Below are 26922 nucleotides of genomic sequence, written 5' to 3'. Positions count from 1 at the left end.
TTTATTGTAATATATACTCCTTTGATTTTTTTTTTATATAAACTAATTTATATGACAAAAAATAGTATTATTATTTAACAAAATGCATATTTTGATTCAAAACTTAAATTGTACTTTTAATTATTTGTAAATTTAATTTTAATCTAGGAATTATCTTGACAGCTCTCAGGATTCTTTCGAGAACTTTTCAGTTCTGCTCCAGTCTAGACCCGCCTACAAGCATTGGTGAGCTCTCTTTGATTGGTGGAGATTGGTGTTTGTCAAAGGCGTCTCGTTTGCTTATTGGTCCACTGTGTGGCTGAATCCCCTGCCACGCCTCGTGCATCCTCTCCTCTTACCGTTGTGCGTGTTGTCTGGTACCGGTGATCTAAACCACGCCGCAAACATGATGGGCCGACCGGTTCTCGTGCTTAGTGAGTGCTCTTTTTTTCCTCCGTTATTCCTTCTGTAAATGTGCAATTGTAGCTTTCGCATGACCCGCTCCTGGACTCTGTAACAGTTTGAATAAGAGTTTTATTCATTCACCGATGCTACAATGCTAAGCTAACTAGTGTGGCACGGGGGCCTCGCGTGTCTGACAAGCTCATGACAGTGTTCAGATTAGTCATTGTGTTAGCCCTGTAGCTAACAACGCTTATTAATAGTAATATTTTTCAATACATTGCACCACAAGTTACACAGTCAATAATGAAACGAGCGCGGCTCAATTCACAGCTATTTGCTAACTTTACCGGGCAGAAGGTTCTGTCTAACGGACGTTGTATAGTGACGAATAAGTTAGCAGCAGGCTAACGGCGCAGATGGTGTGCTGACCAGAGCTGCACCCTGTTCATGTTTAGGAATAGACTGATAGCATTTTTGAGATTTTCTCAGTTAGCATGGGTCACATATTGTTTTTGTGTTAGATTCTAAACCAGTGTGTGTTTTGTAAAAAAAAATTTTTCTTATTGAGTAAAATATTAAAAGCCGATTTAATGCACAGTGGTTCTATTTCTGGTTATAACAGGTCAGAACACCAAGAGGGAATCTGGACGAAAGGTCCAGATAGGAAACATCACTGCGGCTAAAGTGGGTCTTGTATCTTTATTTTTATTTTTTGTTTGCTGATATGCCCAATCGCTAAAATGCTGCTTCATCTTCCCTTTTCAGACCATAGCAGATGTCATCAGGACATGTCTGGGACCAAGGGCAATGATGAAGGTGTGTTTCTGATGTCCAGTCCACATTGAAATTTTGATGCATTGTCTGTTGTGAGATGTGAGACGTGATATTGCACTATGTTTGAGGAAACGTTTGGTTCTCTGTGTGCAGATGCTTCTGGATCCAATGGGTGGTATTGTCATGACCAATGATGGCAATGCCATTCTGAGAGAGGTGATAACTCCATTAACTCTGATTTGTCAACTAAGACGTATGTTTTGTTTATTAAATAATAACATAATGTTCTATCTGTGGCATTCAGATCCAGGTCCAGCACCCTGCTGCCAAGTCCATGATTGAGATTAGCCGCACACAAGACGAGGAGGTTGGAGATGGGACCACCTCTGTAATTATTCTGGGTGAGCGTCATCTGTGTTCTCACTGTGTTGTCAGTAAAGACAGAGTCTGTGTAACCATATTTAAATACAGAACGAATTAAGTGTTCGATTAAGTGATTACTTGAATAATGACTTTTCTAATTTAGTAACATCAAAACAATTATTATTGAAAATCATATATTTATTACATAAACAATGTAGATAATATAAATACATTTTTAATAGCATTTGACATGCTTAAAACCTAACGCAACATTCTGTGTTCAGCGGGTGAGATGCTGTCTGTGGCTGAGCAGTTTCTGGAACAGCAGATGCATCCTACTGTGGTGATCAGCGCATACAGACAGGCTCTGGATGACATGTTGAACATACTCAAGGACATCAGGTAATCTCTCTCACACACACACACACACACACACACAGTTTAATTGTTCTTTGTAAAATTCAGTGGATTGGTAAGGTGGATGATGGGCTGTGGTGGGATGAGATGTTCCAGTTCTCTGGAGTCTGATAGTGTCTCTACTACCTCCTCTCTCTTACAGCACCCCAGTAGATGTAAATAATCGTGACATGATGTTGAAGATAATAAACTCCGCCATCAATACTAAAGCGCTCAGCCGCTGGTCCACCTTGGCCTGTAACATCGCTCTGGATGCTGTCCGTACTGTAGAGCTGGAGGAAAATGGACGCAAGGAGATCGACATTAAGAAGTATGCCAAAGTCGAGAAGGTAGGATACAGCCGAGAGGATTTTCCATAGAAGTTTACTTCTATTTTAAGCTGTCACTTTTGTGAAAAAAATCAATTTGAGACAAACGTGTTAATTGAATACATTTTCCATGTCATACAAAGACATGAACATATTAGAAGAGATGGGGGTGAGTAAATTATCAGGAAATTTTCCCCAAAATTTGGAGTGAACTAATCCTTTAAAGATGACAGAATTTTCAAGGGGATGTGTTTTTAATGACCCCACAAGTTCAATTAAACCATCAAAACATTTTATATTTTTTAAATATGAAGAACAAAACTTGGTTACGGTATTTATCTGACTGAATTATTTGGCAAAAAAGGCAAACTACAGCAATAGGCTTTATTTTACCATTTTAAATGTTTTAAATGTAATCACTTGCTCTTTATCTGATCAACTCTTTTCTGTTGTCACTTAAGTTGCACAAGTTCAATGATGTTAACCGATAGTCAGATCTAGCCAAAATAAAATAGACCAATAGATGATCCAATTCCCAATGGACAAAATGAAGCCATTTTTTAAAATGGTTTACAAATGGCAATTTACAAACCTTGACTTTAAACTGAGCGTTTAAGTGCTATTCAGTACACTAATTTGTTGCACTTTATGTGTGTAGGTGCCTGGTGGCTTCATCGAGGACTCATGTGTGCTGAAGGGGGTAATGGTAAACAAGGATGTAACTCATCCCCGTATGCGAAGACTGATTAAGAACCCCAGAATTGTTCTGCTGGACTGCTCTCTGGAGTACAAGAAGGGTGAGAGTCAGGTGAGGTTTTGTCTAAATCCATAAATCCTCTTTAAATATTTGTTTACAGACTTAGTAAAACCCTAACCTTTGACCCTTTCTTTCCCTCCTCAGACTGATATTGAGATCACTCGTGAGGAAGACTTTTCTCGCATCCTGCAGATGGAGGAAGAGTACATTCAGCAGATCTGTGAAGACATCATTCGTCTCAAACCTGACCTGATCTTCACTGAGAAGGGCATCTCTGGTAGATATGGGCACTCGTGCAGTCATGTGTTTATGAGGAGGGATGGTGGTCCTTTCAGATCACATGCGAGTTATATTCACTTCTTTGTCATTTCTCTAGATCTGGCTCAGCACTATCTGATGAAAGCAAACATCACTGCCATCCGTCGCGTCAGAAAGACGGACAACAACCGCATTGCAAGGTGCAGAAATAACTGCTTTTGTCTAATATATATATATATATATATATATTTTACTCACCTAAAGGATTATTAGGAACACCTGTTCAATTTCTCATTAATGCAATTATCTAATCAACCAATCACATGGCAGTTGCTTCAATGCATTTAGGGGTGTGGTCCTGGTCAAGACAATCTCCTGAACTCCGAACTGAATGTCAGAATGGGAAAGAAAGGTGATTTTAAAGGGGCTATATGCAACTTTTTCCCCAAAATAAACGTAACAACAGCCTTTTTATTTTACCATTTATGACTCAAACATCTCGTGATGAGCATAATGACACCTTGTCCGCTCACAGTGGGTGCACCTATAAGTCTGTATCCTGTTTTTCCTATTTTCTGGCGGGTCGTCTTTTCCCGCGCTGTCTGCGGATGTGACGTCACCACCGCTGCGAGAGCGAGCAGAAAATGAGAGCAGTTCTGTTTTTTGGCCACAGGTGTCAGTCGCGAGTTTAAATTTCAGAAAAACGCATATAGCCCCTTTAAGCAATTTTGAGCGTGGCATGGTTGTTGGTGCCAGACGGGCCGGTCTGAGTATTTCACAATCTGCTCAGTTACTGGGATTTTCACGCACAACCATTTCTAGGGTTTACAAAGAATGGTGTGAAAAGGGAAAAACATCCAGTATGCGGCAGTCCTGTAGGTTTCAGTGCACGCGTGTAACGTCACCGAACGGTTTCCGGGTGCAATCTTTAACAGTTCACAGTCGGCTTGTTTGAAGTGCGGAACACACTTCAATCCGAGTTCCCACATGAACATATGCAGTCCATTTTATCACGAAATTCAAATGATAAATGCCGTTTTGACGCTCTATATGGCGTGACAGGTCACTTCATGATCACAGTTCAAGCGGCCGCGCGACGCGCACATCTGTGAAGGCGATCGATCATCTCTTACTAAAGAATAAACATGAATGACCATCTGAAGTTATGCTGAGGATACATTACAACTTACTGTCATGTGTATATATGTGGTGTAATCGCTAAATCAGTGTTTCATCGGCGGAAAGACGTCAATATAACTGCTTGTAAAATGTCACGTTACGTTAGCATCACATTTACCTCAGGCAGTCATTCAGTGTCCACAGAATTTTATTCACTAGAGAAATCAACTCTTTCACTAAATATATGCTCTATATTAGCCTATATATTCATTATATTCTACTTAACCTGTTATGTCTTGATTATTTCATGCATGTTAAATAAACCTGTCATGAAAATGACAGACACTGTACAAATTATATTTCAACAACAAATTGGAGAAAAAAACTATTTTAGAATTAGATTTAGAAGTTAATGCAAAAACTGCCTTATGTGAAGTTTACATGTTTGCATACAATGTGTTATTTGAGTGTTGATTATTATACCTAAAAATAAATAGCAACTGAATTTAGGCTAATAGTTTGGGCTCTATTTTGTTAACCTTTAATATTAATGTGCAAGTAAGGGCTCCCTATATAGTTTACAGCAATATCTTCAATATACTTTTAGATATAATTTAATTAATTCAAGGACAGACACTTTTTTTCTTCTTCAGTAAACCACTGTTAAATCTAAAAAGCAATTTTGTAAAACTGCTGTACCGAACCGTGATTTCAAAACCGAGGTACGTACCGAACCGTCAGTTTTGTGTACCGTTACACCCCTACTGTCAGTCTTTTATTTTTTGTGTCATGCATCACAACACTTCCTTGAGTTCCAGGCGTTTCCGTGTTGTAAATAAAATCATTTTTTAAATATTAAATGTGTCATTCTCTTTAAAGCTACACTGTGTAACTTTTTTAGTTTATTCTTAGATAAAAACACTTAGTTCTTTCAAAAATATATGTGCTCATTAATGTATATTTACTTTCAAGTAATAAAGTATTCTCGTAAGTTTATAATATGCCATTGAAAATACATACGGGTAATGGTTCGAATGCGGGTCGCCATGTTGCTCCTCCATCTTGACAGTACATTAGCAAAAGAGGGACATACCCGTAAATTCAAGCTTCGCCTTTCGCGTTTTAACACTCGATGGAAGCGTGTCAAATGTGGACGAGGTCGAACTGGAAGCCATGTTAATCTTGGACTAAATCGGCCACCGTAGGAGTTAAAACGAAATCGGAATTGAGAGGAACAGAAACTAATATTCACTGGATGGTCATATACCTTTTCACCGCTAGATGGGGGAAAATATCACACAGTGTAGCTTTAAGTCACGCTCAGAAATGTGTCATTTGCATATTAACCAAATGACACATTTCATTTCACATTTCACCCCCCCCCCCCCCCCACGACACTGTCACCTTTTTTACTCTGAGGAGTTTGCAGGTCTGTTTGTTCTAAGGTTCCCATGGTCATGGAAAAACCTGGAAATATTAGGAAATTTAAAATGTTAAAATCCTTCTTTGGGAACTTTTCACTTTTTTTTAAAAATGAATTGGTCAAGTTGGTTTGCAAATCGGCAGTGAATAGTTCTGAAGAAACGTCTTATTTTAGTCTTTGTGTACTACTATACTATTTAATCATATTTTGAATAATTTTTTTATTCAGTTTTCATTTGAATTTGTTTGTTCTAGTAATTTGGTTGTGCCTTTATCATTTTTCCTTAACTATTTTAATGGTTACAACTAGGGATGAAACGGTATGGAAATTTAACATCACGATTATAGTGACCCAAATTATCACGGTTATCAATATTATCACGGTTTTGTTCAAACGAGATGAAAGTGTTCAAAAAGAACAGATGCACACACTTAAAACATTTCAACAAGTTTTATATTTGAAATTCAACAAACAACAAATAACTAAAGCAGCTCTATGCACTTTTTTAAGCTTGATTCTGTGGGATGTCCTTCCTTAATGGCCTCAATAGCAACGCATAATGCATAAATAATAATAATTTATCGTAAATATAATCTCTAATATTATCTCTGTAAATATATTCTCAAGCAATATTCTCATCAGTGTTCAGCAGTGATGCATTTAAATCTAGCATGTTTTGTGTTAGAGCCCAAACAGTATCCTAGTGAAATAATGCATATTCATATTTCCATATGATTTGACAGTTTAATTATTAAATATCAAAATGTGTGCATCATACCTGACACCTAAATGATCACTTTACAGTCAGTTGTATGACTGTCATTCTCTTCAAATGCTATTGAAGTTTGAAACGTGTATAACGTTACCAATGTTGTGTTGAACTTTAAAGACGGTCCCTAAATTCGCCAGCGTTGTGCCAGTCTTATCAGATGCGCTGTGGTTCTGCTGTGTGTTTTAAAACAATTTTCGCTGCTGAAATAGAACAAAAACAGTCCAACACTGTATGATGAGTGAATCACGTTTATCTCTGCTTTGAGTGCAGATTTCAGGGAGTGAGCGCGGCGCGCGCTCTGAACGCCTCTGATTATGAGACATTGCATTCATAAACTCAATATAAACACGTGTGAGTGGTTATAATGCGCAACGCGATTATAACAGATGGCGTTTGAGAAGACTATAATAAGTTCAACAGCCAGATCGACTAGTGTGCAGCTGAAATAACGTTAACTTATACCCGCAAATGGCGGTTGTTAATGTCAAGCCCTGAATATTATCCCTTAAATGTCACCCTAGTCTTGTCTGAATTCGTTCGCTTCATATTATTTGCCAGACATAGTTTTGGTATTGAGGTCAAAGTACACTTGCCTTGCGTTCATAGTTTTGAAGTGTTCCCCCTATTACAGCGACTTTCTTCTGGCATGTTCTGCAGACAGGGTGACCATCTTCGATTAAGTTTCCCTCAGGACTTTTGTAAAAGGCAAAATATGACCACGCCTCAGATTTGGTCCTTTTAGAGGCTGAACAATCCCCAGAAGTGCTGTCACTGCCTTCTGCCATTTCTTATCATTCAAAAACAGCCGTGCGCTGCGCCAGACTGACGCTGACTGGACAAGATTTACCGCGAGTTTTCACAATCGTGATAATCACACGCGGTTTTCAAAGTGTTTTTTATTGTTTTTAAATGTACATAACACAAACAAACCAACCTACATTCTCTTATGTCATACAAGGCATCCCCATCTACAAACCTCATATTTTGTATACATTATCTCACATATCTCCTTTCGTTGCAGATTTGCATCTAAAGTTCGTACAAGTACTGAGAATGCACACAGAACAAAAAAATAAATAAAATAAAATAAATAAATATAATAATAATAATAATAATGAAATAAATAAAAGGAGAGGAGAAGGGGAGATGAGAACTTAAACTTTTTAATCTAAAGAATTAGCATCAAATGCGTTTTCATAATAATCCAAGAAAGGCTGCCATACATTCTGAAACCTTTCTGCTGAGTTTTGGACTGTAGTTCTTAACTTTTCGAGCTGGAGGAAGGACATAATTTCGCACACCCAACGTGAGTGTTTTGGGGGTGAGGGAGATTTCCAATTTGTAAGAATTAGTCGGCGGGCTAACAATGTAGAGAATGCTATTAATTGAGATTGACCTCTTGAAACCCCAACTTGATTGTGTACCACCCCAAATATTGCAATGATAGGATCTGGATCAATATTCTTTTTACAAATGTAGGTGAATGTATTAAATATGTCAGACCAGAATGTGCCTATGCTTGGGCATGACCAGAACATGTGAGCTAAAGAAGCAGGGGCTTGGTGACAACGCGTACAGTTGGGATCCACATTAGGATATATTTTGGCCAATTTGGTCCTAGAGAGGTGCAGGCGATTAAATACTTTGAATTGTATCAACCTGTGCCTAACACAGATAGACGATGTGTATATTTTATGTATAGCTCTTTGCCAAATTTCATCCGTCAATTCTGTATTTAGGTCGTCCTCCCACTGTACCTTAAGAGACAGAAGAGATGGGCATTTCATGGCCTGAATAGCAGTATACAGCTGGGAGACACCACCCGAGAGATGAGGCTTGACCGTCAGACAATGATCAAGAGGGCCGATATTTGGTTTTGAGGGAAATGACTGAAACTGGGAACGGACAAAATCACGGACCTGAAGATACCTAAAAAAATGTGTTTTTGGTAAACTTAATTCATTAACCAAATAGTCAAAAGAAACGAACGTGCCATCTACAAAAAGATCTCCCACACTGTTTATGCCTTTTCTAGCCCAAATGAGAAAGGCCGTATCTATAAGTGATGGCTTAAAAAGAAAGTTTGAGGACAGAGGCATAGACACCAAAGCTTGTGTGTGACCAAAATGTTTGCGAAATTGGGTCCATATGCGTAAGCTGCCTCTTACAATAGGATTGTCCGTATGTGCACCCACTGCCACTGGCAGTGGAGCACACAACATTGAGGCCAAAGAGACGGGCGAGCATGAATGTTGTTCCATTAGACACCAACTCGGACTATTCCCACCAATAGAAGCTCCATACCATATTACTAATTTGTGAATGTTTGCAGCCCAATAATAGTATAAAAAATTTGGTAGAGCTAGTCCAGCATTCTCCTTACGTCTCTCGAGAACTGTTTTCCGTACGCGAGGTATAGTTTTGTTCCATACAAATGTACTGATGTGCCCATCAAGTTCCTTAAAGAATGATTTTGGTATGAAAATTGGGACTGTTTGGAATAAATACAAGATCTTAGGTAACGTTACCATCTTTATTGAATTAATACGTCCAGCCAGGGACAGAGGCAGAGTAGACCAACGATTAAGGTTCTCCTTGATCTGTCCTAAGGTTGATTTGAAGTTATTTTGGTATAGGTCCTTATATCTACTTGTGACACTTACTCCCAGGTATGTCATGGGGCCCTCTGTAGTCCTGAATGGGTATGAGTCAAAGGATCGATTCCGAGCCAGAACATTAATTGGGAACAAAACACTTTTGGTGAGGTTAATCTTGTACCCAGAAGATTTACCAAATTGAGAAATGGTGTCTAGGCATTCTGGGATTGAAGTCTCCGGATCTGATATAAACATCAGCAAATCATCAGCATACAATGACACTTTATGAACCAGGCCACCCCTCGTGATACCCCGTATATTGTTATTACATCGCAATGCCGCGGCAAGTGGCTCAATGACCAGATCAAAGAGAAGAGGGGACAATGGACAACCCTGTCGTGTCCCTCTCTGAACAGTGAAATATTGCGAATTAAAGTTATTAGTCCTCACTCTAGCTTGGGGTGCTGCATACAACGTCCGAATCCAAGAAACAAAGACTGGACCAAAGCCGAATTTGCTTAGAGTTTTGAAAAGGTGTCCATACTCAATTCGATCGAAAGCTTTATGCGCGTCTAGTGAGATCACAATTTCTGGCGAGTGAATCGAATGTTTAGAGTATATTATGTTAAAGAGGCGACGTAAATTATGAAAAGACTGCCTGCCCTTTACAAAGCCTGTCTGGTCAGGATGCACAATTTTTGGTACTATAGATTCCAATCTTAAGGAGAGAATCTTTGTAAGTATTTTATAATCACATGTGAGTAGGCTGATCGGGCGATAAGACTCGCATTTAGTGGGGTCTTTGCCCTTTTTGGGAAGCACAGATATTGTGGCTTGGGTCATAGATGTAGGCAGCTTCTCTTGTTTGAGTGATTCATTGTAGACGAGGCACAGTAAAGGTATCAATTTAGAAGCAAAAGCCTTATAAAACTCAATTGGATACCCATCTGGGCCTGGTGCCTTTCTAGTTTTCATGGATCTAATTGCTTGACTAATCTCAGTTTCAAATATAGGCTGCTCAAGGATGGCCTTATCCTCCTCAGCTATAGTCGGGAGAGTTACATTGTCAAGAAATACATGATCACTAGGATTGTCTGAAGAATATAGGGATGAATAAAATAATCTGAATTGCTCATTAATGTCTTTGGTGTCAAGCTTAACTTCTCCATCCGCAGTTTGTATTTTTGTAATAAAATTGGCAGCAGAATATTGACGCAGCTGGTGAGAGAGTAACCTACTTGCCCGCTCTCCATGTTCGTAAAAGTTGTGTCTAGATTTCAGAAATTTCTCTCCTGCTTCCATGGAGGTAAGAAGATCAAATTCCGTTTGTAATGCTATTCTTTTTTTGCGGAGGTCAGCTGTAGGGGCAGAGGAGTGTTGCTGGTCAACATCGCGGATTAGATTGATCAACTCATTGTAACGTCTAGACCTGCTTCTATTAAGACGGGCGGTGTATTCTATTATTTGACCCCTAATATATGCTTTAAGAGTTTCCCAAAGTATTAAAATATCGGTGTCTGGCAGCTGGTTAGTTTCAATAAAGAAATCAATCTGTGTTGAAATAAAGTCCACAAATGTTTCATCAGACAACAAAGATGTATTAAATCGCCAATTACATTGAATTGGCCTTCTAACCTGGAGCCAAAGCTCCATAGTGACAGGAGAGTGGTCAGAAATAACAATGCTTTCATAACTGCAAGACTTAATTGATGAGAGCATTTTTTGATCCAGCAAAAAGAAATCTATTCTTGAATATGTTTGATGGACAGCGGAGAAGAAGGAAAACTCCTTTAACGTAGGATTCTTAAATCTCCATGGATCTACTACACCACTAGAACCGCAAAAAGCATTTATAATAGTTGCAGATTTAGAGGGGGAAGGAGGGGCTGTAAATACTTTGGAACGGTCTAGAGAAGGTTTAAGAACTGTATTAAAGTCTCCTCCCAGAATCAGATGGTGTGTGCCCAGCTCTGGTATATGGCCAAACAGTTCTTTAAAAAAGTCTGGGTTATCCCAATTTGGAGCATACACACTAACTAGGACCACCGGTACGTTATAAAGTCTGCCCTGAACAATCACAAAACGCCCGCATTTATCACTAATAGCACTGGTTTGTATAAATTGCACATTTTTGCCAATCAAGATGGCTGTACCACGAAATTTAGAATTTAATTCAGAGTGGTAGACCTGTGATACGCATCCTCTCTTTAATTTAGGAATGTCTGTTATGCGAAGGTGTGTTTCCTGTAGGAAAATTATCTCTGCTTTCAATTTGTTTAAATGTGAAAACACCTTACTTCGCTTTACAGGATGGTTGAGTCCCCTCACGTTCCAGCTCACAAATTTAGTCACAGGTCTATTCATTCCATCTGCCGGACTCATGGCTGAAAAAGTTCAAATCAATGTTATTATGAAAACTCATCTCCAACTCTGAGAAAAAGAAAGAAGGTAAAGGGAAAAAAAACAAAAGCACAAAGACAAAAAAAGAGCAAACTTTGCAGAGTAAAAAGAAAACTTTTAAATCACCCATTAACAACACAGATCCCTGCTGGTCCCTCCCCAAATGAGAGACTGCACCCCCCCAACCTCCCAAGCCACTATGAAGTTTCATAGAAAGAAGAAAATAAAACTTACCGAGTGGAGCTGAGACCCCACATAAACCTTATAATAACCATTAAGATGAACATCTATAACATTAACAAGACTATTTAGAACCATTACTCAATATCCCTGTGTACATGGAAAAGAGAGAAAAAAGAAAAGAAAAACAATTTCTAGTTATCAATATTTTGAATTCAGCATGTTAGAAAACGATTCTAAGTGGAACATGAAAAAACCAAGCAGACATATGAATAATTGCATATGGAGAAAAGAAGAAAAAACGCCTCAGTCTGCATATGACACTAGCCATCAGTACACCCACTGTCCAATGTCACTGAACTGATCCAATGTCCCATGGCATTACGCTGCAGCGATATTGATCCCCAAACACAATTGGTTCACTCCAATACTCCCACCAAATATGACGTTACCATGGTATTTAGCCTCCCATATTTATCACTCATAAGTCCCCTGACGAAGGTAACCGCCTTCTCTGGGTCAGTAAAGCTCTTCTGCTGGCCGTCCCGAGTCGTAATCCTCAGTTTTGCAGGATACAACAGCCCGTATTTGATCCCCTCGCATTGCCGTAATAACTGTCTCACCTGTCCGAAAGCCGCTCTGCTTCGCGCCACATTCTGCGTGTAATCAGGGAACACTCTGATAGTGTCTCCATTTTCAGATACAAGTTGTGGAGATGTAGCAGCCTTTCGTAGAATGCTTTCCTTCTCTTGATAGTAGTGGCACTTGACGACAAAAGCTCTCGGTGGCTGCCCATTTCCCGGGGCTTGCTGCAAAGTACGGTGAGCCCTGTCGATAACGGGCGGTTCGTCCAGGCCAATCACTTTTTGTAAAAGTTTTGCAACGAAGGTGCTCGCTGAAACGCCTGCCTCTCGTCCTTCTTTAACCCCAAAGATGCGTAAATTACATCTCCGTGATCTCGCTTCCAAATCCTCAGCCTTTGCCGCCAAACTCACCACCTCTTTTTTCAGTTCAGCCACCTGTTGCTCAAGATTAGCGATAGCATCTGAGTGAGTGTTAGCTGCAGTTTCCAAGCCTGCGGTGCGCTCTTCAAGCGCGTTAGCTTTGATGTTAACCTGATCGATTGCACCCTTCAGCTCGTCTCTCAAACCACCGATTTGCTTGCGTATTTCTTCATTTTGCATCTCTGCTTTCTCATCCATTTTCGCCAGCAGTTCGTTTCTTAATGAATTTATTGCTTGTAATATAGCTGACTGCCCCGAGCTCGTGCTTTCCGCTGGTTCGTTAGCTTTAGCAGCCTTCCTCAGGTCTGGCATATTTATAAGCGGCTAAACTTGATTAACAGAATAAAAACAAAAATTCTCACATTTTATCCATGCACACTGTGTCTGTATGGCTTTAAACAACGAAAAAAGTGTCTTGTTGACGAATTTTAAGGTTCATGTGGGAGAGCTCAGTTAGACACGTCTACATCCCTTCGAGGCCCAACCGGAAGTCCATCACACGCGGTTTTAATGATAATTAAATTTTCTACGATATTACTAACCGTCACTAAATTTTATCGTGGTTTATCGTGAAACCGGTAATCGTTTCATCCCTAGTTACAACTGATGGTTCTGAATCAAAAGGATTAAACTTCTGCAGCAGTTTCTAATTACTGGTCCAGGGTTTTATGTAAATGTATTGGTCATAAAGTGTGTCTACTTCTTCTTGACTCTCAGAGCATGTGGGGCACGTATTGCCAGCAGAACGGATGAGCTCCGTGAAGAGGATGTGGGTACGGGAGCTGGCCTGTTTGAAGTGAAGAAGATCGGCGATGAGTATTTCACCTTTGTGACCGAGTGTAAAGACCCCAAAGCCTGCACCATTCTGCTCAGGGGAGCCAGCAAGGAGATCTTAGCGGTGAGGATACTAAAGAGATATGAGGGGTCTGGGGCCATTGTTAAAAATTCATGACAGTGCAACGCTCCGAGGAAGATTAACGAGAATGTGTTTTAATCATTATCAAAAGTCTCACTGAGGTCTCTGTAGTCAGAGCAGCCCTTAGGAAGAGGTGCTTAGATATTTCAATAGGCCATTTGTTGAATATTTGATCAGCTTAGCCAGAGTTCTCTGGTACCAAGGGATTTTGCGCAGGTTAATTGACTCGTCACTGTTGATGATGATCTTTCTCTGCTTTCTCAGGAAGTGGAGCGAAACCTACAGGATGCCATGCAGGTCTGTCGTAATGTCCTGTTGGACCCGCATCTGTTGCCAGGGGGTGGAGCAGTGGAGATGGATGTGTCCCGTCGGCTGATGGAGCGTTCGCGAGCACTGACTGGTGTGGAGCAGTGGCCGTACCGTGCTGTGGCTCATGCCCTGGAGGTCATCCCACGCACACTCATCCAGAACTGTGGAGCATCAGCAATACGTGTGCTCACTTCCCTTAGGGTACGTTGATTCAAAAAGTGCACATTTAGATTCTTGTATTTTTCTGTCAGCACATCGCTGCCTCTCCTAAGTAACTGACACTCAATTGCCTTTAAAGTGTTTTTGACGTCTCTGCCTATTTTTCAGGCCAAGCACACTCAGGAGGGTAACACCTCATGGGGTGTCAATGGAGAGACCGGAACTCTTGCTGATATGGAGCAGCTGGGGATCTGCGAACCGCTGGCAGTTAAAGCCCAGACCTACAAAACTGCAGTGGAGGTAAAGACACAAATTGAGGAAAAACTGCTTTAACAGTGTCACCGCAGGTTCTTCAGTCTTAAATTCAGTTTGATCAAATTTAAGGCCTTGAAAGGTCTTAAATATCATAAATGGTATAAGAAAAGTCTTTATTATTTCAAGAGGACATGTGCTCTTCAAAAGACTGTAACTTGCAGCACTCACATTTAATTAAGTCAAAGTAAAAATATGATGCTGTTTCAGCATTATATGAATATATATATTTGAAGGTAAATGAATCTTCAGAAATGGCAATCATATTGTGTGTTGTATACAGGGGTTGATTAATCTATAGATTTTTTTCCCCCCGATTCATCGAATAATCTCCGCCATCATTGGGGAACATAAACAGCATTCCAGCCCTAGTTCAGACCAATGCATAAATAGACCCATATATTTATGCAGCATACACAAAGTGTTATAAATATTAATTGGTGGATCAACAAGAAGCTAATGTGCATTTAAAAATGCGAAACAATTAGGTTAAAAAGGTATATACAATCATATTTTAAATGAATATTTAGTCACTTATAATTTTGACATCCCTTTTCTTAATAGTGGTATAAAGGCTGAAATGTGAGGTTTATCACTTTATGAAACTTTTTTGTCCAACTAACGTTGTTTAAAGGAGTCATATGATGTTTAAAATTTTCCTTTAGTGTGTAATGTATCTGTTTGTGCATGTCTAAGATCGACCAAGTTACAAAGCTCATAGTCTTCCACAAAACCTGCCTAAAATGCCTCGATCAAAGGATTACTTCCTCGATCAGATATTACTTCCTCAAATGTCCATGTGACAATGTGAAATATTAGCATAATGCCTGCCCAAAGGCTTACACAACAAAAGGAGGCAAGGTTTCAGTGAATTGAAGTGTTGTCATGTTGTGAATACGCTGGGTTTAGATGCGAAAGCAAACCCACTTTACATTTCAGACACTAGCCAAACGCCTCAAGCATATCACAGCTCACTGGGTCAGCTGGCCAATCAGATCACTTTGAGCTTTTTGGAAGGAGGAGCTTTGTAGAAATCAGTGCGTTTCAGATAGGGCTGGTCCAAATACCATTTTTTGAGCTTCGAAGCTTCGGCAGTAATCAACATCGAATTTTTGAAGCTTCGGAGGCAAGGGGCTGAACATATTCTTCTCTCTAATAAAGGCAGGAGGCTTATATGCTCCGAGAACGGACACTGCACTAGTAGTAATACAAAACACACAGGTCTGTTATGTCTGAGTTTTGATCTATTATAGTAGTAAAAATCATTTTGTTCAGTTAGAGAACAGATTAACCACAATTCAAAACAATGTGCCGCGTGAGCCGAATGAGAGTCGCAGCAGGAGTCATATTTAAATGACAAGATGATCGCGGAAGATTTGGTTTCAAAGCGAAATGTAAAAGCGCCTACTTAAGGGAGTTTGTCATTGTACTGTTTTGTTGTTGTGTTTTCCATAAAGAATAATTGGCTAATGAACCAACAATTCAAGCAACCCGCCCCCGAATTGGCAAACCGAAAGTAAACTGCGCACGGCTGCATTCATTCACAGCCACTCAGTGCACAAGCATTGCAATGTGATGGTGAGGGCACATTTTCTCACCGTTACATCCTTAACGGGTAAAAAGGATACTACATTTTTTATTCTATTTTCCATAATGTCAAACCAACGCAGCTTAACCCAAAATGCAAGCTCAGGCATGCGCTTCCATATAAGTGCAGTTTTACGCTCTAGACAGAATACTCCGTTGCGGGGAACACTAAGAAGCAAATATATTTATTAAGTATAACGTGGTTGGGTTCCTATTTAACTGTCCATCCTAATAAAAAAAATTTTTTTTATTGTATTTCGCCAGATTTTATAGTGTAAACATGCGAGCGTGAATAAGAACCATTTCGAGGGGATGCCAGGTGTACGTGAAACAAAACAACAAAAAACGAATATTCAAATCCCAATTTTGAAAATCGAGTACAAACCCATCTGACAAATTTTCTAATATTCTGGTCCAGCCCTAGTTTCAGATAGACTGGGAATTGAGAAGATGCAATTAATGTACAGTATATGAAAAGTAAGGTTTTTTTTTTAACCCCTTTTAAATTATATATATATATATATATATTTTTTTTTTTACAGTAATTTCATGGTTTGGTATGTTGCCATAGACATTGTCCTAACCTGCTCATGCTATTCTTTTTTTTTTTTTTGGATCAACTTTTGTCCCCATTTTGAGGCAATGCTTTCTGTGTTTTCACTGTTATACGGTAGGGGCGCTATGACAAGTTCTGAAAGAGTACAGAATTTCTGGATCAAAAAGGGTGAAAAAGAAGCAGAAACAAGTGATAGCATATGCAAGCGGATAGATACATTATGTAAAATAATGCAATCATTAACATTAAACGGCATATAAATCAACTGCCTAATGTTACTGAATGTCGACCTAGGATTAGCTATAGCTATATACTGCAAGTTTAGGGGTGTTGATCTGGATTTAGTCTGACAAATGCTCAGTTGCTCTTTTATGAACACTGCCTCTGCTGCTCCCAAAGATTTATTAAAAAGGAAACATTTTGGGTCGAAACGTTTTCCTTTTTAATAAATCTTTGGGAGCAGCAGTGGCAGTGTGCAGATTCTTGTTTATTTTGAGTTAAATGCTTCATTTGATGGAGCACCTGCAAAAGGTTTGTTGGATGTGCGCACAATTCCTCTTTGAATTCACATCGCTTTTTTTGTGAACACCCACATTCAAGTGTTGATCAAAAAGAATGCTTGAAGCTAGAAAACATTTTTTTGTTTAAAAGCAGAGGCTCTGTTTTTTCTTTGGATGTATTACATGTTCAGTTTCGTAAATATTCCGGGGGTCTTGAAAATGATCAAAAATGCTGGCAGTGGCTGGCAACTTTAAAAAAAAAAAAAAACGCTGGTGGGGAAAGAGTCAACCCTAAAGATACCTTGATTTAAACTCCCGGAGGAGGGTTCTCTTATATAACACATTTTCTCTTCCCCCCCCCTCATTTAGACGGCCATCCTGTTACTGCGCATTGATGACATCGTTTCTGGTCACAAGAAGAGGGGAGATAACAACCAGACGGGTGGCGCACCGATGGAGGAGTAGAGGAGACAGGAGATACTGAGGATGAAGGAACAAGAGAACAGAAAGGACAGTAACACAGCCAATGAAGAGCAAATATACACAAGCGTTTATCTGTGCAAAACACCATTCTCCAACACAATGTTCTCATCAGAAAGCATTTGCACTGTTGCTTTGTGTTGTGTCATTAGGCCAGAAGCTCTTCTCACCTCATTTGTTTCTTTTGTTTGTTTTTTTCCCTCTGGCAAAAGAAACAACTCTGGATTGGATTAGGATGTGTTTGTACTAGAATCTCTGTGCTTCACTTTGCCTGTATTGTTACTTTGCATTTCCTACCGGTGATAAATTTCAAAATCTAACCATGTTGTGTTGAATTTTTTACTTTGTGCTGAAACCCCTACAAATTGTATATATAAATTATGATATTTATAACACCCATGGTAATTTACCATGATTACATGATTTGTAGGGTAAATTCAAGAAATCTGCAACCTTTGCAAACAAAACACTATTTTAAGATTTAATTGACAATTTTAAGTGTTTACATTCATCAAAGTTCAACTCCCATTTTCTCAAACGCAACACTTGACAATAAAGTTCAATTCAATAACATGCATTAGGTATCATGAACTATCAATGAACATTAAATATTTAAGGCAGATATTTTGTCAACAAATATCAATGCACCAGACATTAGTAAAACACATGCTTGGACAACATTTAAGGATGTTTTCTGCTATCTAACAGCATTTACAATATGTTTGCAACTGTGGCTGTAAAATATGTACAATAAAAAAACAACATTGAAATAGTAGTTGAATAGGTTACTTTATTTTGATGGTCCACTTTAAACATTCTGTACTATACTATAAGTAACTTTACATGTCAACTAGCAGTCAGAGTATTAGTAGACTGTCTGCTTAATATCTGTTAACACTTTATTTTGATGGTCTTCCAACAGACATTCTACTAACCAGAACCCTAACGCCTACCCCTAACCTAACAGTCTACTGTTGTTGACATGTAGTAGAAAAGTTATATCTAAAGTGGACCGGTGAAATAAAGTGTAACCGTTTAATAAATTACGGTTCTTTCTAAATCATAACCCTTAAAATATATTGTACTCAAGTTTTTACTGCAGTTATCATGCACTGAGAAAGACACATAACACTGAGTCGTGTTCAGATTCACTTAACTTCAAATCATCCAGAAGGGAAGAGCACTCATAAATTACACGAAGATAGTTAATCTGCAAGTCTGTACAGGCTGCATTGTTATTTGATAATATTTCAGCTGCAAAAATGATTAAGTATTTGTGGCACTCAGACCTAATCTGTCATTACAACCACAAGTATTGAATATGTCTGCAGTGCTTGCCTAGAGACAAAATACATTCAAATTTACTCAGACTATCAGTCATGGGTGGCAATTTCCAGGACTTGCACCTTACGACAGCATGCCACAGATTTGTGATCATGAGAGATGGATGAGGACGTCACCCCTGAGCTCGCTCTCCTGTCTCTGGATCCACTCCACTGCCCAGATCTGACAGAAAAATAGGACAAAGCATCAAAAATGATACTTTACAAAATATGTATCAGGCATACAAAGTGATCACTACATCCTGCCAGAGCTTCTGCTTCTCTTACCCATGATCACATTGTTGGAGGACAGGCGGCATTGCTGGTTAATAAGGCTGAAGTTAGAAGGTCCTGGATCGTCTGATATTGTGTAAATTGAACCATTTGGTGAATCCATATCTGTGTCCATAGCTGTTCGGATATAGGAGGAACAACAGCTTTAATAATATTTTGATACCATGCACGCATAGCAGTAACGTGTGCCTCTTGGTGCTGTAAAATCACACTTTAAAGATCCACTAAAAGTCACATTTGGAACAAGTCTTAAAACATGTTCAAAAAGTGGTTTGACATTTTATCAATGCAAAGAAATTGGACAATATGGAGGTCTCTCTTTAGCGCATGAATGCTGACCTGAGAACTCTTCGTGCAGGTGGGAATCAGACTGTGGGGGTCTCGAGAAGGTCTCGACTTCGACGGCTCTGTTGAGAGCGCAGTTTGAAGCGGAGGGTCCTGCCTGAGGCGGGGTATCACCTGTTCTCCAGTGTCCTCCAGTGGGCACGAGCCTGCTCCTGGAGTCTGTGCAATGTGGTTGACAAAACAAGTGCTATTACATAAGCTGATTTGCAACTTCCGATAGGCAGCTGAAGCCGCAGTGAACAGATTAAATTACTCGTAAGCAATTCAACAAAACAACTAAATGCACTCAAGGGTCAAAACTATTGTTGAGGGTAAAAGCATACAAAACCATAACTTTAATGAAAATTCATCTTGTTTTTGAAGAGATACTTTAATTAAATGTATGTATACACGTTGTGGGTTTTCATTGCTTGCATGAATTAAACAATAGTTGATAAATCAAGTAATGACATCGGTCTTCCTACCATTGCACATGTTTCTCCTCAGCTTTCGAAATGGACAGTTCTCCCTCATTCGAAACAGACAAGCGCTGTGTTTCCTTCGGCCTTGAGATGACATATTCTGACACAGATTTAGGCTATACAGTATGATATAAATGTATTATTAAAAGTGCTGGTGGTCTGTCGTCAACTTTCCATGTATTCGAGCTGTCAAATGACAACAGGTAGTAGGAAATAATTTTTGCCCTCCGACAAAAATTGTACTAGGACTTGTTGAACAGGTTGGAGACTTAACACCGTCGCAAGCACTTCCGTTGTTTTGTTTTTTTTTGCATTTAATTTATAAAATAAAATGTCATTCAAAGAAATTATAGCCAAGATTGGTTCTGTCAAAAAATGTTTATAAAATATAAGGAATTCATTAATTACAATTAAATACAATCATTTGTGCTGAACAGGTTTAGTATATACTTGCAGCTTTGCTTTAATTTCAAGCTCTTTTCAGAGATAACTAAAGTTATGCTTTTCTATACCTTTATAGATCTGTTAAAAATGTATGTCTAGATTTTGCATAAAGTAAACATCACATTGCCCTTAAATTAGTAAAGAGAGATGAAGGAGTGGCTGTGGAAAATGACAAGTTTGGGCAGGCCACTAACTTAACACACGACACAATATTTTAGACTTGAATAAGCAAACAATTCCTAACCAAAGAAATGCATGCTTGTGGAATAAATATTTGGATTTTTGTTTTCTTCTTGTTGACATTCACATCTTAAAATAGATGAGTTTCAACCATGTGGAGCTTTTTCGATTGATGAAGCTTATTGTACCCCTGCTTTGTTCATGTTTGGCTGTACTAAAAAGGTAGTTCATTTTAATTTGCAGTTTAGTATTTCACTATACAACTTCTATTTATAAGTTAGTTCTAGGGAAGAAATAAAAAAAAAAAAAACATTCCGCCCTTCGTTCCACCCCTCTTCTCTCTCCTTTGACTGGAGTTCTGGCAATTTTGACCCACCTAGTCATGATATAGAAGTACACAGGAAAGCAAAGAACAGGAGTGGAAAATTAAAATCACAGTTGGATTAAACATTCTCAGACACAAATGTCTTGTATAGTCCAATTTAAGTTGGCTCTAAGCCTAAAGAGATCTGGTCTACATTCGGCAGTAGCAGAAGTGTCAGATGTGGCTTGTTTAGCCCCAGAATCTCTGTTTGGTTTGAGGAACAGGTGGTTCTGGGATGTCTGGAGCGAAGATGGAGCCTGCGGATTCGGAGAGGAAGATGAAGTAGAGGTTGGCCACCAGCATAGCCAACATCGGCAGAAATGAGAACCCAAAGCCGACACCTCTCAAACTGCTGCCACACGCCGCTGCGGCCCAGTACAGCAACCTGTGATAGGCACAAAGACACACACAATTAACAAAAATGTAATAAAAAGTATGGTTAATACACATTGTTTTTTGGGAAAAATTGGCATTCACTAGATAGGAGAAATGTCGGAGCAAGTGTTTGCGGCCTTTCCTAAATCAGAGATTTGGTCCTGTAAGTTTAGGAGTGATTCTGTACCTGCCAAAGGCAAAGACGATGGTAAGAAGAGGAATTAGTTTCAGCAGTTCCTGATTCAGGTAAGCAGCCATGACAGCCAGTTGGAGGAAGTAAAGGAGGAAGAGGGAGATTGAGTCCTCCACATAGCGCTGGTGAACTGCCACCTGATTAACTTCTCTCTCCCCCTCAAACCGTGGCTTCAAAGAACGATACCACAGACGAGACACACCTAGAACCAACATACCTAAGAGTGGAAAGAAAGAAAGAACAGAACAGCGGTTTCAAAACAGCTCTGAATGAACAAATGATTAAACACAAAGATACGCTATCAATCAATGTGGGTCATCTCAATAGAGTCACAACAGCCTGGCTGCTTCCTGCTCACCAAGGACAATAGGTATGACTGCAAAAACAGAGCAGCGCAGTGTGTAGACCAGCCTTAGGGGGGCACCGTCAAGCAGAGGGGCATCAAACGGCAGGAAGAAGTACCCGCCCCACACCAACAAGGGGAAGATCAAAGCTGAAGTGAACATGGACGCACCCAGTTTAAGAGCATCACGATTAGATCCACCACAGTTACCTGGGAGGAGAAAGAAAAAAAAAAAAATAGACCTTACATGCTTTTGTAAAAGTATAGTTGCAGTTCAGAGCTGTGTGTATCATAATGGTCCTTTGATATTTAGTATGAAGGTGCGGTCATATTAGCACAATTTTGGCGAAATTTAACACAGTCACACACAAAGGCTATTACATGCATCACTCAGAAATCACTTTCAAATCAAACAGCTCTCTGTTGATCATCATGGTGTAATTCATTCAACTTGAAATTCTTAATTGCGGACTCTTATGAAATTTGGATTTCTGTTGCGAAAATTCTCTGAACAATTCTTCATAATTAGAACGCACCTTGACAATTTACTCTAAATTCTGTCATTTATTTCCTTGTGAATATTCACAAGCTCAAATGAGATTTGAGGGATACTTTTTAAGACACCTGATAGATAAAATATTCCTGTCTTACAACCCTCTACCATTCCTTTTATAAGAACTTTTTTTAGTTTGGTTCGTGAGATTTTACATACGATTGTATGTACTATTTACATTCCTGTGTGTAAAAACAAAACAAAAAACTAAAGTCAGTTAAATGCAACAAATGATTTTAGGCTTTACAATATACAGTATAAATGAATATTATTCATTCCAAAATAAATATTCATTTTGAGATTTGGCAAAGATTATATTTAACAGTGATATTAAATTATTAGTATTTTAAAGATTCATTCTTCAAAACAAGAGTTTATATCTCACAATTCTGACTTTATATTATGCGATTCTGACTTCCTTTCTCAGAATTGTGAGTTTATATCTCACAATTGTGACTTTATATCACGCCATTGCGTGATAAAAAGTCAGAACTGCGATAAACTCGCAATTCTGAAAAAAATTCAGAATGAGATAAAGTCTCAAAAAAAATTCAGAATTCCAAGACATAAACTCACAATTCCGACTTTATATCATGCAATTCTGAGAAAAGGAGTCAGAATTGCAAGATGTAAACTCGCAATTGCAAGGAAAAAAGTCAGAATGAGATAAAGTCGCAATAACCTTTTTTATTTTTTATTCTGTGGCGGAAACAAGCTTCCATAACCTTTCAGTGAACAGTTCTTAAAAGAACCATTTTAATAATCTAAAGAAACTTTTTCCACTGTAAAGAACCTTTTGTGCAACGAAAATGTTCCATTGATGTTTAAGGTTCACATGGACCCATCAACGCTAATAAAGAACCTTTATTTTTAAGACTGAATTGCATACAAGGTATACATTTGACCAGATCATGGATTCCTGGGAATTGAACCTACAACCTTGTCTTTGTTGGCGCCATGCTGTGTTGTTTGAGCTACAGTAATGCATCTCACCCTATATAGTTAGGAAACACTTCATGATTTAACTTACAGCAGTGTGATTTGGTTGTGATTGGCCAATCTTGGTAATGGTCTTCTAGTGGTGTTCCATGTGTCCCATGCATCCCGAGGAAGGGGCTTCTCTCTTCTTTATCACCTCTCCAGTTGTCTGCAGCCTCCTGCTGGCTGGTGGAGCGCAGGATGGTGATGTTGGGGCTGAAGACTCGGGCTGCGTTCTCTGGCATTATGTTCATCTCATCCATCTCTATCTCTGAAAAGGTGCTTTTCACTCTGTTTCTCAGCTCAAAGTCAGAAAAGCACTCTTCCCCGGTCTCGATTTCTCTCCACTCCTCACCTGTCTTCCTCTTCTCTCCCATCCCAAACTCCTCCCTCTCGCTCTCAGTCCGGCTCACTCCGCCCCGGAATGAGATGCAATCCGATTTCACGCTTACGCTCTCGCCATCCTGGACTGGCAGAATCTGTGGTTCAGGTTTATTCTCAGGCCACTGTAGGGTACTGGGTTCCATATTTGCAGACTTTATCATTTCCTCACCCGCCTCATTGTCGTTCACATCCTTTGTTAACTGGTCTACATCTGCTACCCATTCAGGAGTTTGGGGCACCGCTGCTGGTCCAGGAGGGCCCTTGTCCATTGTCCCTGGCTCTGAAGACAGAAATTCTGACAGTGAAAGAATGGAGAAGCTGGAAACAGCCTGAGTAATTTTGTAAGTGGTTTAAATTTTGTGAAAGGTCATCTCCTACAGGAACCAATATGTAATGTATTATAAAGAGAATCAATTATGAAATAAATTCACATGACAGCAAAGCAGAGAAAGAACTTACCCAAACACTTTCTGAACCACAAGAATACATTACCATATTCTCTTGTAAATAAATAAATGAAAATAAAATAACTAGATCACCTGGCTTGAACATTTACCATAATTCTTATAATACATACTGTAGACCTATAGATAAACTGTGATAGTTTTAGTCAAGACTATATAAACCACAGATAAAGCTGATGGAGAATCTAGTTAATGGTATCTGGTTTCTAACTGGTGCTTGTTGACCATCTTGATCCTAGTAGCTGGTAATACAAGGTTAAAGGGATATTTCACCCAAAAACGAAAATTTTATGTTTTTCTGCTTACCCCCAAAGCATCCAAGATGTAGGTGTCTTCGTTTCTTCAGTAGAACACAAATTAAGATTTTTAACTCCAACCGTTGCTGTGTGTCACTCATATAATGCTTGTCAATGGGGTCGAATTCTATTAGAGTAAAAAAAAACATGGACAGACAACTTCAAATTAAACCCCGCGGAGAAACCGAACGGTATTTATGCAATTAATTTCACCTCATATCAGACGAATGCTTCAGCTCTCCAGACTGCCATCACTTCCTGTGAGTGAGGTCAAAATTCCGGCCGGGTCATAGATATGTATACATAGATTCCTCATTCGAGCGATCCACGCAGGCACTAATGAGGTATCTATGACCTGGCCGGAATTTTGACCTCACTCACGGGAAGTGATGGCAGTCTGGAGAGCTGAAGCATTCGTCTGATATGAGGTGAAATTAATTGCATAAATACCGATCGTTTCATGTCTTAAGACATCAATGTGTCGTCACGAGCCGCAGGGTTTAATTTGAAGTTGTCTGTCCATGTTTTTTTTACTCTAATAGAATTCGACCCCATTGACAAGCATTATATGAGTGACACACAGCAACGGTTGGAGTTAAAAATCTTAATTTGTGTAATTTGGGGGGGGGGGGGGGGGGGATTTTCGTTTTTGGGTGAACTATCCCTTTAAGGTGGTCAAGCTGGTTTATTGGAACATGGTAACTGGTCAACCAGCTAATGACCAGGGCTACGTTTCCCAAAAGCCTTGCAAGCCACTAATGGTCTCTACGATTAAAGGCCATTACATATTTCGCAAGAACAGAGAAAAAAGTAACAAAGAAAAAGACAAAAAAATGACGTCATTTTGTTCTCGCAGCCCTGGGAGCGAGAACTTTTTCATCAGCCCATGGTTTCTAGCGGAGTATGTACCAAGCTTAACTTAGCTCATGATGCTTTTGAAAAATCATGGATCATTGACAGTCAAATTAAGGAACTACTGCCTGGTTTCACAGACAAGGCTTAAAGGGATAGTTCTGCCAAAATCCTCATGTTGTTCCAAACCTGTATTAATTTTTTTTTCTGAACACAGAAGATGATATTTTGAAGAATGTGGGTATGGGTAACCAAACAGTTGATCGGTCCCATTGACTTCCATAGTATATATTTTTTCCATACTATGGAAGTCAACTGTTCGGTTACCCATATTCTTCAAAATAACATATTTTTTATTTAGAAAGAAGAGAGAAATGTATGCAGAATTGGAACAACTTGAGGGTGATTAAATATGACAGAGTTGTAATGGGTGAACTATCCCTTCAGGTCTAGTCCCAGAAAAAGTAATGTTTGAGCTGTAACCGACATATCTTAAAATATATCTGCCATTGTTTTGTTTCAAGATGCACACCAGTAATCTTTTTTTTTTCTAAGGCACGTAAAAAAAAAAAGAAAAAAAAAAGAAAAAAAGATTTTAACTAAACCTCCTAAACTTTAATAAGGCCTAATCCTGCTTAATCTTAGGCCTGTCTGTGAAACCATATACTAACTATAAATAAACTGCCAAAGTAGTAAAAGGAAGTTGGGTCCCCCAATCTATTAAAACAATGCAATAGCATGAAATTAGGCCATACGTCATTTTAGCCATAATATTAGTGTCACTATACTTGTAGCCAATTTAGCCCGATGTGTTCGCAGACGAAAACCCGAGACAACGCGAGCGAGGCCTCAAAACAACATGGACACATGATCACATAAACAGAGCGAGTTCAGAAGAACCATAACTCTAAACGACAGCACTTATCCTCAGACTGTTATTGTCTACAGCACACGTCTGACCTTCAATGTGTCCAACGAGCCTTATTTTAATAATGAAGAGAAGAAGAAAAAGAAGAAAAAGAAGAAGAAGAAGAAGAAGAAGGAAAAACCTTAACCAGGCCGAAATGAGTGCAATGTCAAAACAGTCGAAACGCGCTTAAGCGACACGGCTTGTGGAACATTTCGTGAAGTAAAAACAGTAAAAGTTTCCAATGTGCTCACCCAGACTTCAGCGCAGGATATTTTGTTTTCCGGATTATTTTTCCTCTATTGGAGTGGAAGTTCAGGTGTGTCCAGGTGAAGTTTGTTAAAGGGACATACTCTTAAAGGGGAAGTTTGTCACTTGCAGCGTCATCGACGTTGTTGCAACATGAGCCTCTTTTCTTTACATATGCATACACTCATTTCACGTAGTGTGGAGCCCTGCTGATTAATGTGTACATACGCACATAAATATTACTTAATTTATCATTCTGTGTTATTTACTCATTTAATAGATACAATTCAGAGCAAACCAAATAGTTTTGGCATGTGTGTTAGGTAGCCTATTTTAATTATAA

The 26922-nt window shown here is 39.1% G+C and overlaps 3 protein-coding genes across 5 annotated transcripts; 1 reads left to right on the top strand and 2 right to left on the bottom strand.

The window, feature by feature from the left end:
* Positions 1 to 316: 316 nt before the first annotated feature.
* cct3 (chaperonin containing TCP1, subunit 3 (gamma)) lies at positions 317 to 18646 on the top strand. Its single transcript, XM_079837114.1, has 14 exons — positions 317 to 413; positions 1007 to 1068; positions 1150 to 1200; positions 1312 to 1374; positions 1463 to 1559; positions 1806 to 1923; positions 2081 to 2267; positions 2905 to 3054; positions 3148 to 3280; positions 3380 to 3461; positions 13474 to 13654; positions 13937 to 14182; positions 14309 to 14440; positions 17465 to 18646. The coding sequence occupies exons 1-14, from the start codon at positions 386 to 388 to the stop codon at positions 17558 to 17560; spliced, it is 1626 nt and encodes a 541-aa protein (XP_079693240.1). The 5' UTR covers positions 317 to 385; the 3' UTR covers positions 17561 to 18646.
* On the bottom strand, positions 17624 to 20226 carry LOC307138651 (uncharacterized protein). Its single transcript, XM_079837121.1, has 4 exons — positions 20001 to 20226; positions 19531 to 19695; positions 19186 to 19308; positions 17624 to 19081 (listed from the first exon to the last, which is right to left on the bottom strand). The coding sequence occupies exons 1-4, from the start codon at positions 20092 to 20094 to the stop codon at positions 19032 to 19034; spliced, it is 432 nt and encodes a 143-aa protein (XP_079693247.1). The 5' UTR covers positions 20095 to 20226; the 3' UTR covers positions 17624 to 19031.
* tmem79b (transmembrane protein 79b) lies at positions 20001 to 26686 on the bottom strand. 3 transcript variants are annotated; one of them, XM_079837117.1, is made up of 6 exons: positions 26585 to 26639; positions 24582 to 24698; positions 23480 to 24091; positions 21912 to 22106; positions 21548 to 21770; positions 20001 to 21370 (listed from the first exon to the last, which is right to left on the bottom strand). In XM_079837117.1, the coding sequence occupies exons 2-6, from the start codon at positions 24670 to 24672 to the stop codon at positions 21175 to 21177; spliced, it is 1317 nt and encodes a 438-aa protein (XP_079693243.1). In that variant the 5' UTR covers positions 24673 to 24698; positions 26585 to 26639; the 3' UTR covers positions 20001 to 21174. The 3 variants fall into 3 exon arrangements, with proteins under 3 accessions (XP_079693243.1, XP_079693244.1, XP_079693245.1); XM_079837118.1 differs by lacking the exon at positions 24582 to 24698 and having other exon boundaries at positions 26585 to 26686; XM_079837119.1 differs by lacking the exon at positions 24582 to 24698 and having other exon boundaries at positions 23480 to 24106; positions 26585 to 26653.
* Positions 26687 to 26922: the final 236 nt, after the last annotated feature.

This window comes from Gobio gobio (assembly GCF_949357685.1).
Source record: "Gobio gobio genome assembly, chromosome: 15".
NCBI lineage: Eukaryota > Metazoa > Chordata > Actinopteri > Cypriniformes > Gobionidae > Gobio > Gobio gobio.
The sequence above is the reverse complement of the archived record's forward strand: the minus strand, read 5'-3'. Positions and strand labels throughout refer to the sequence as shown.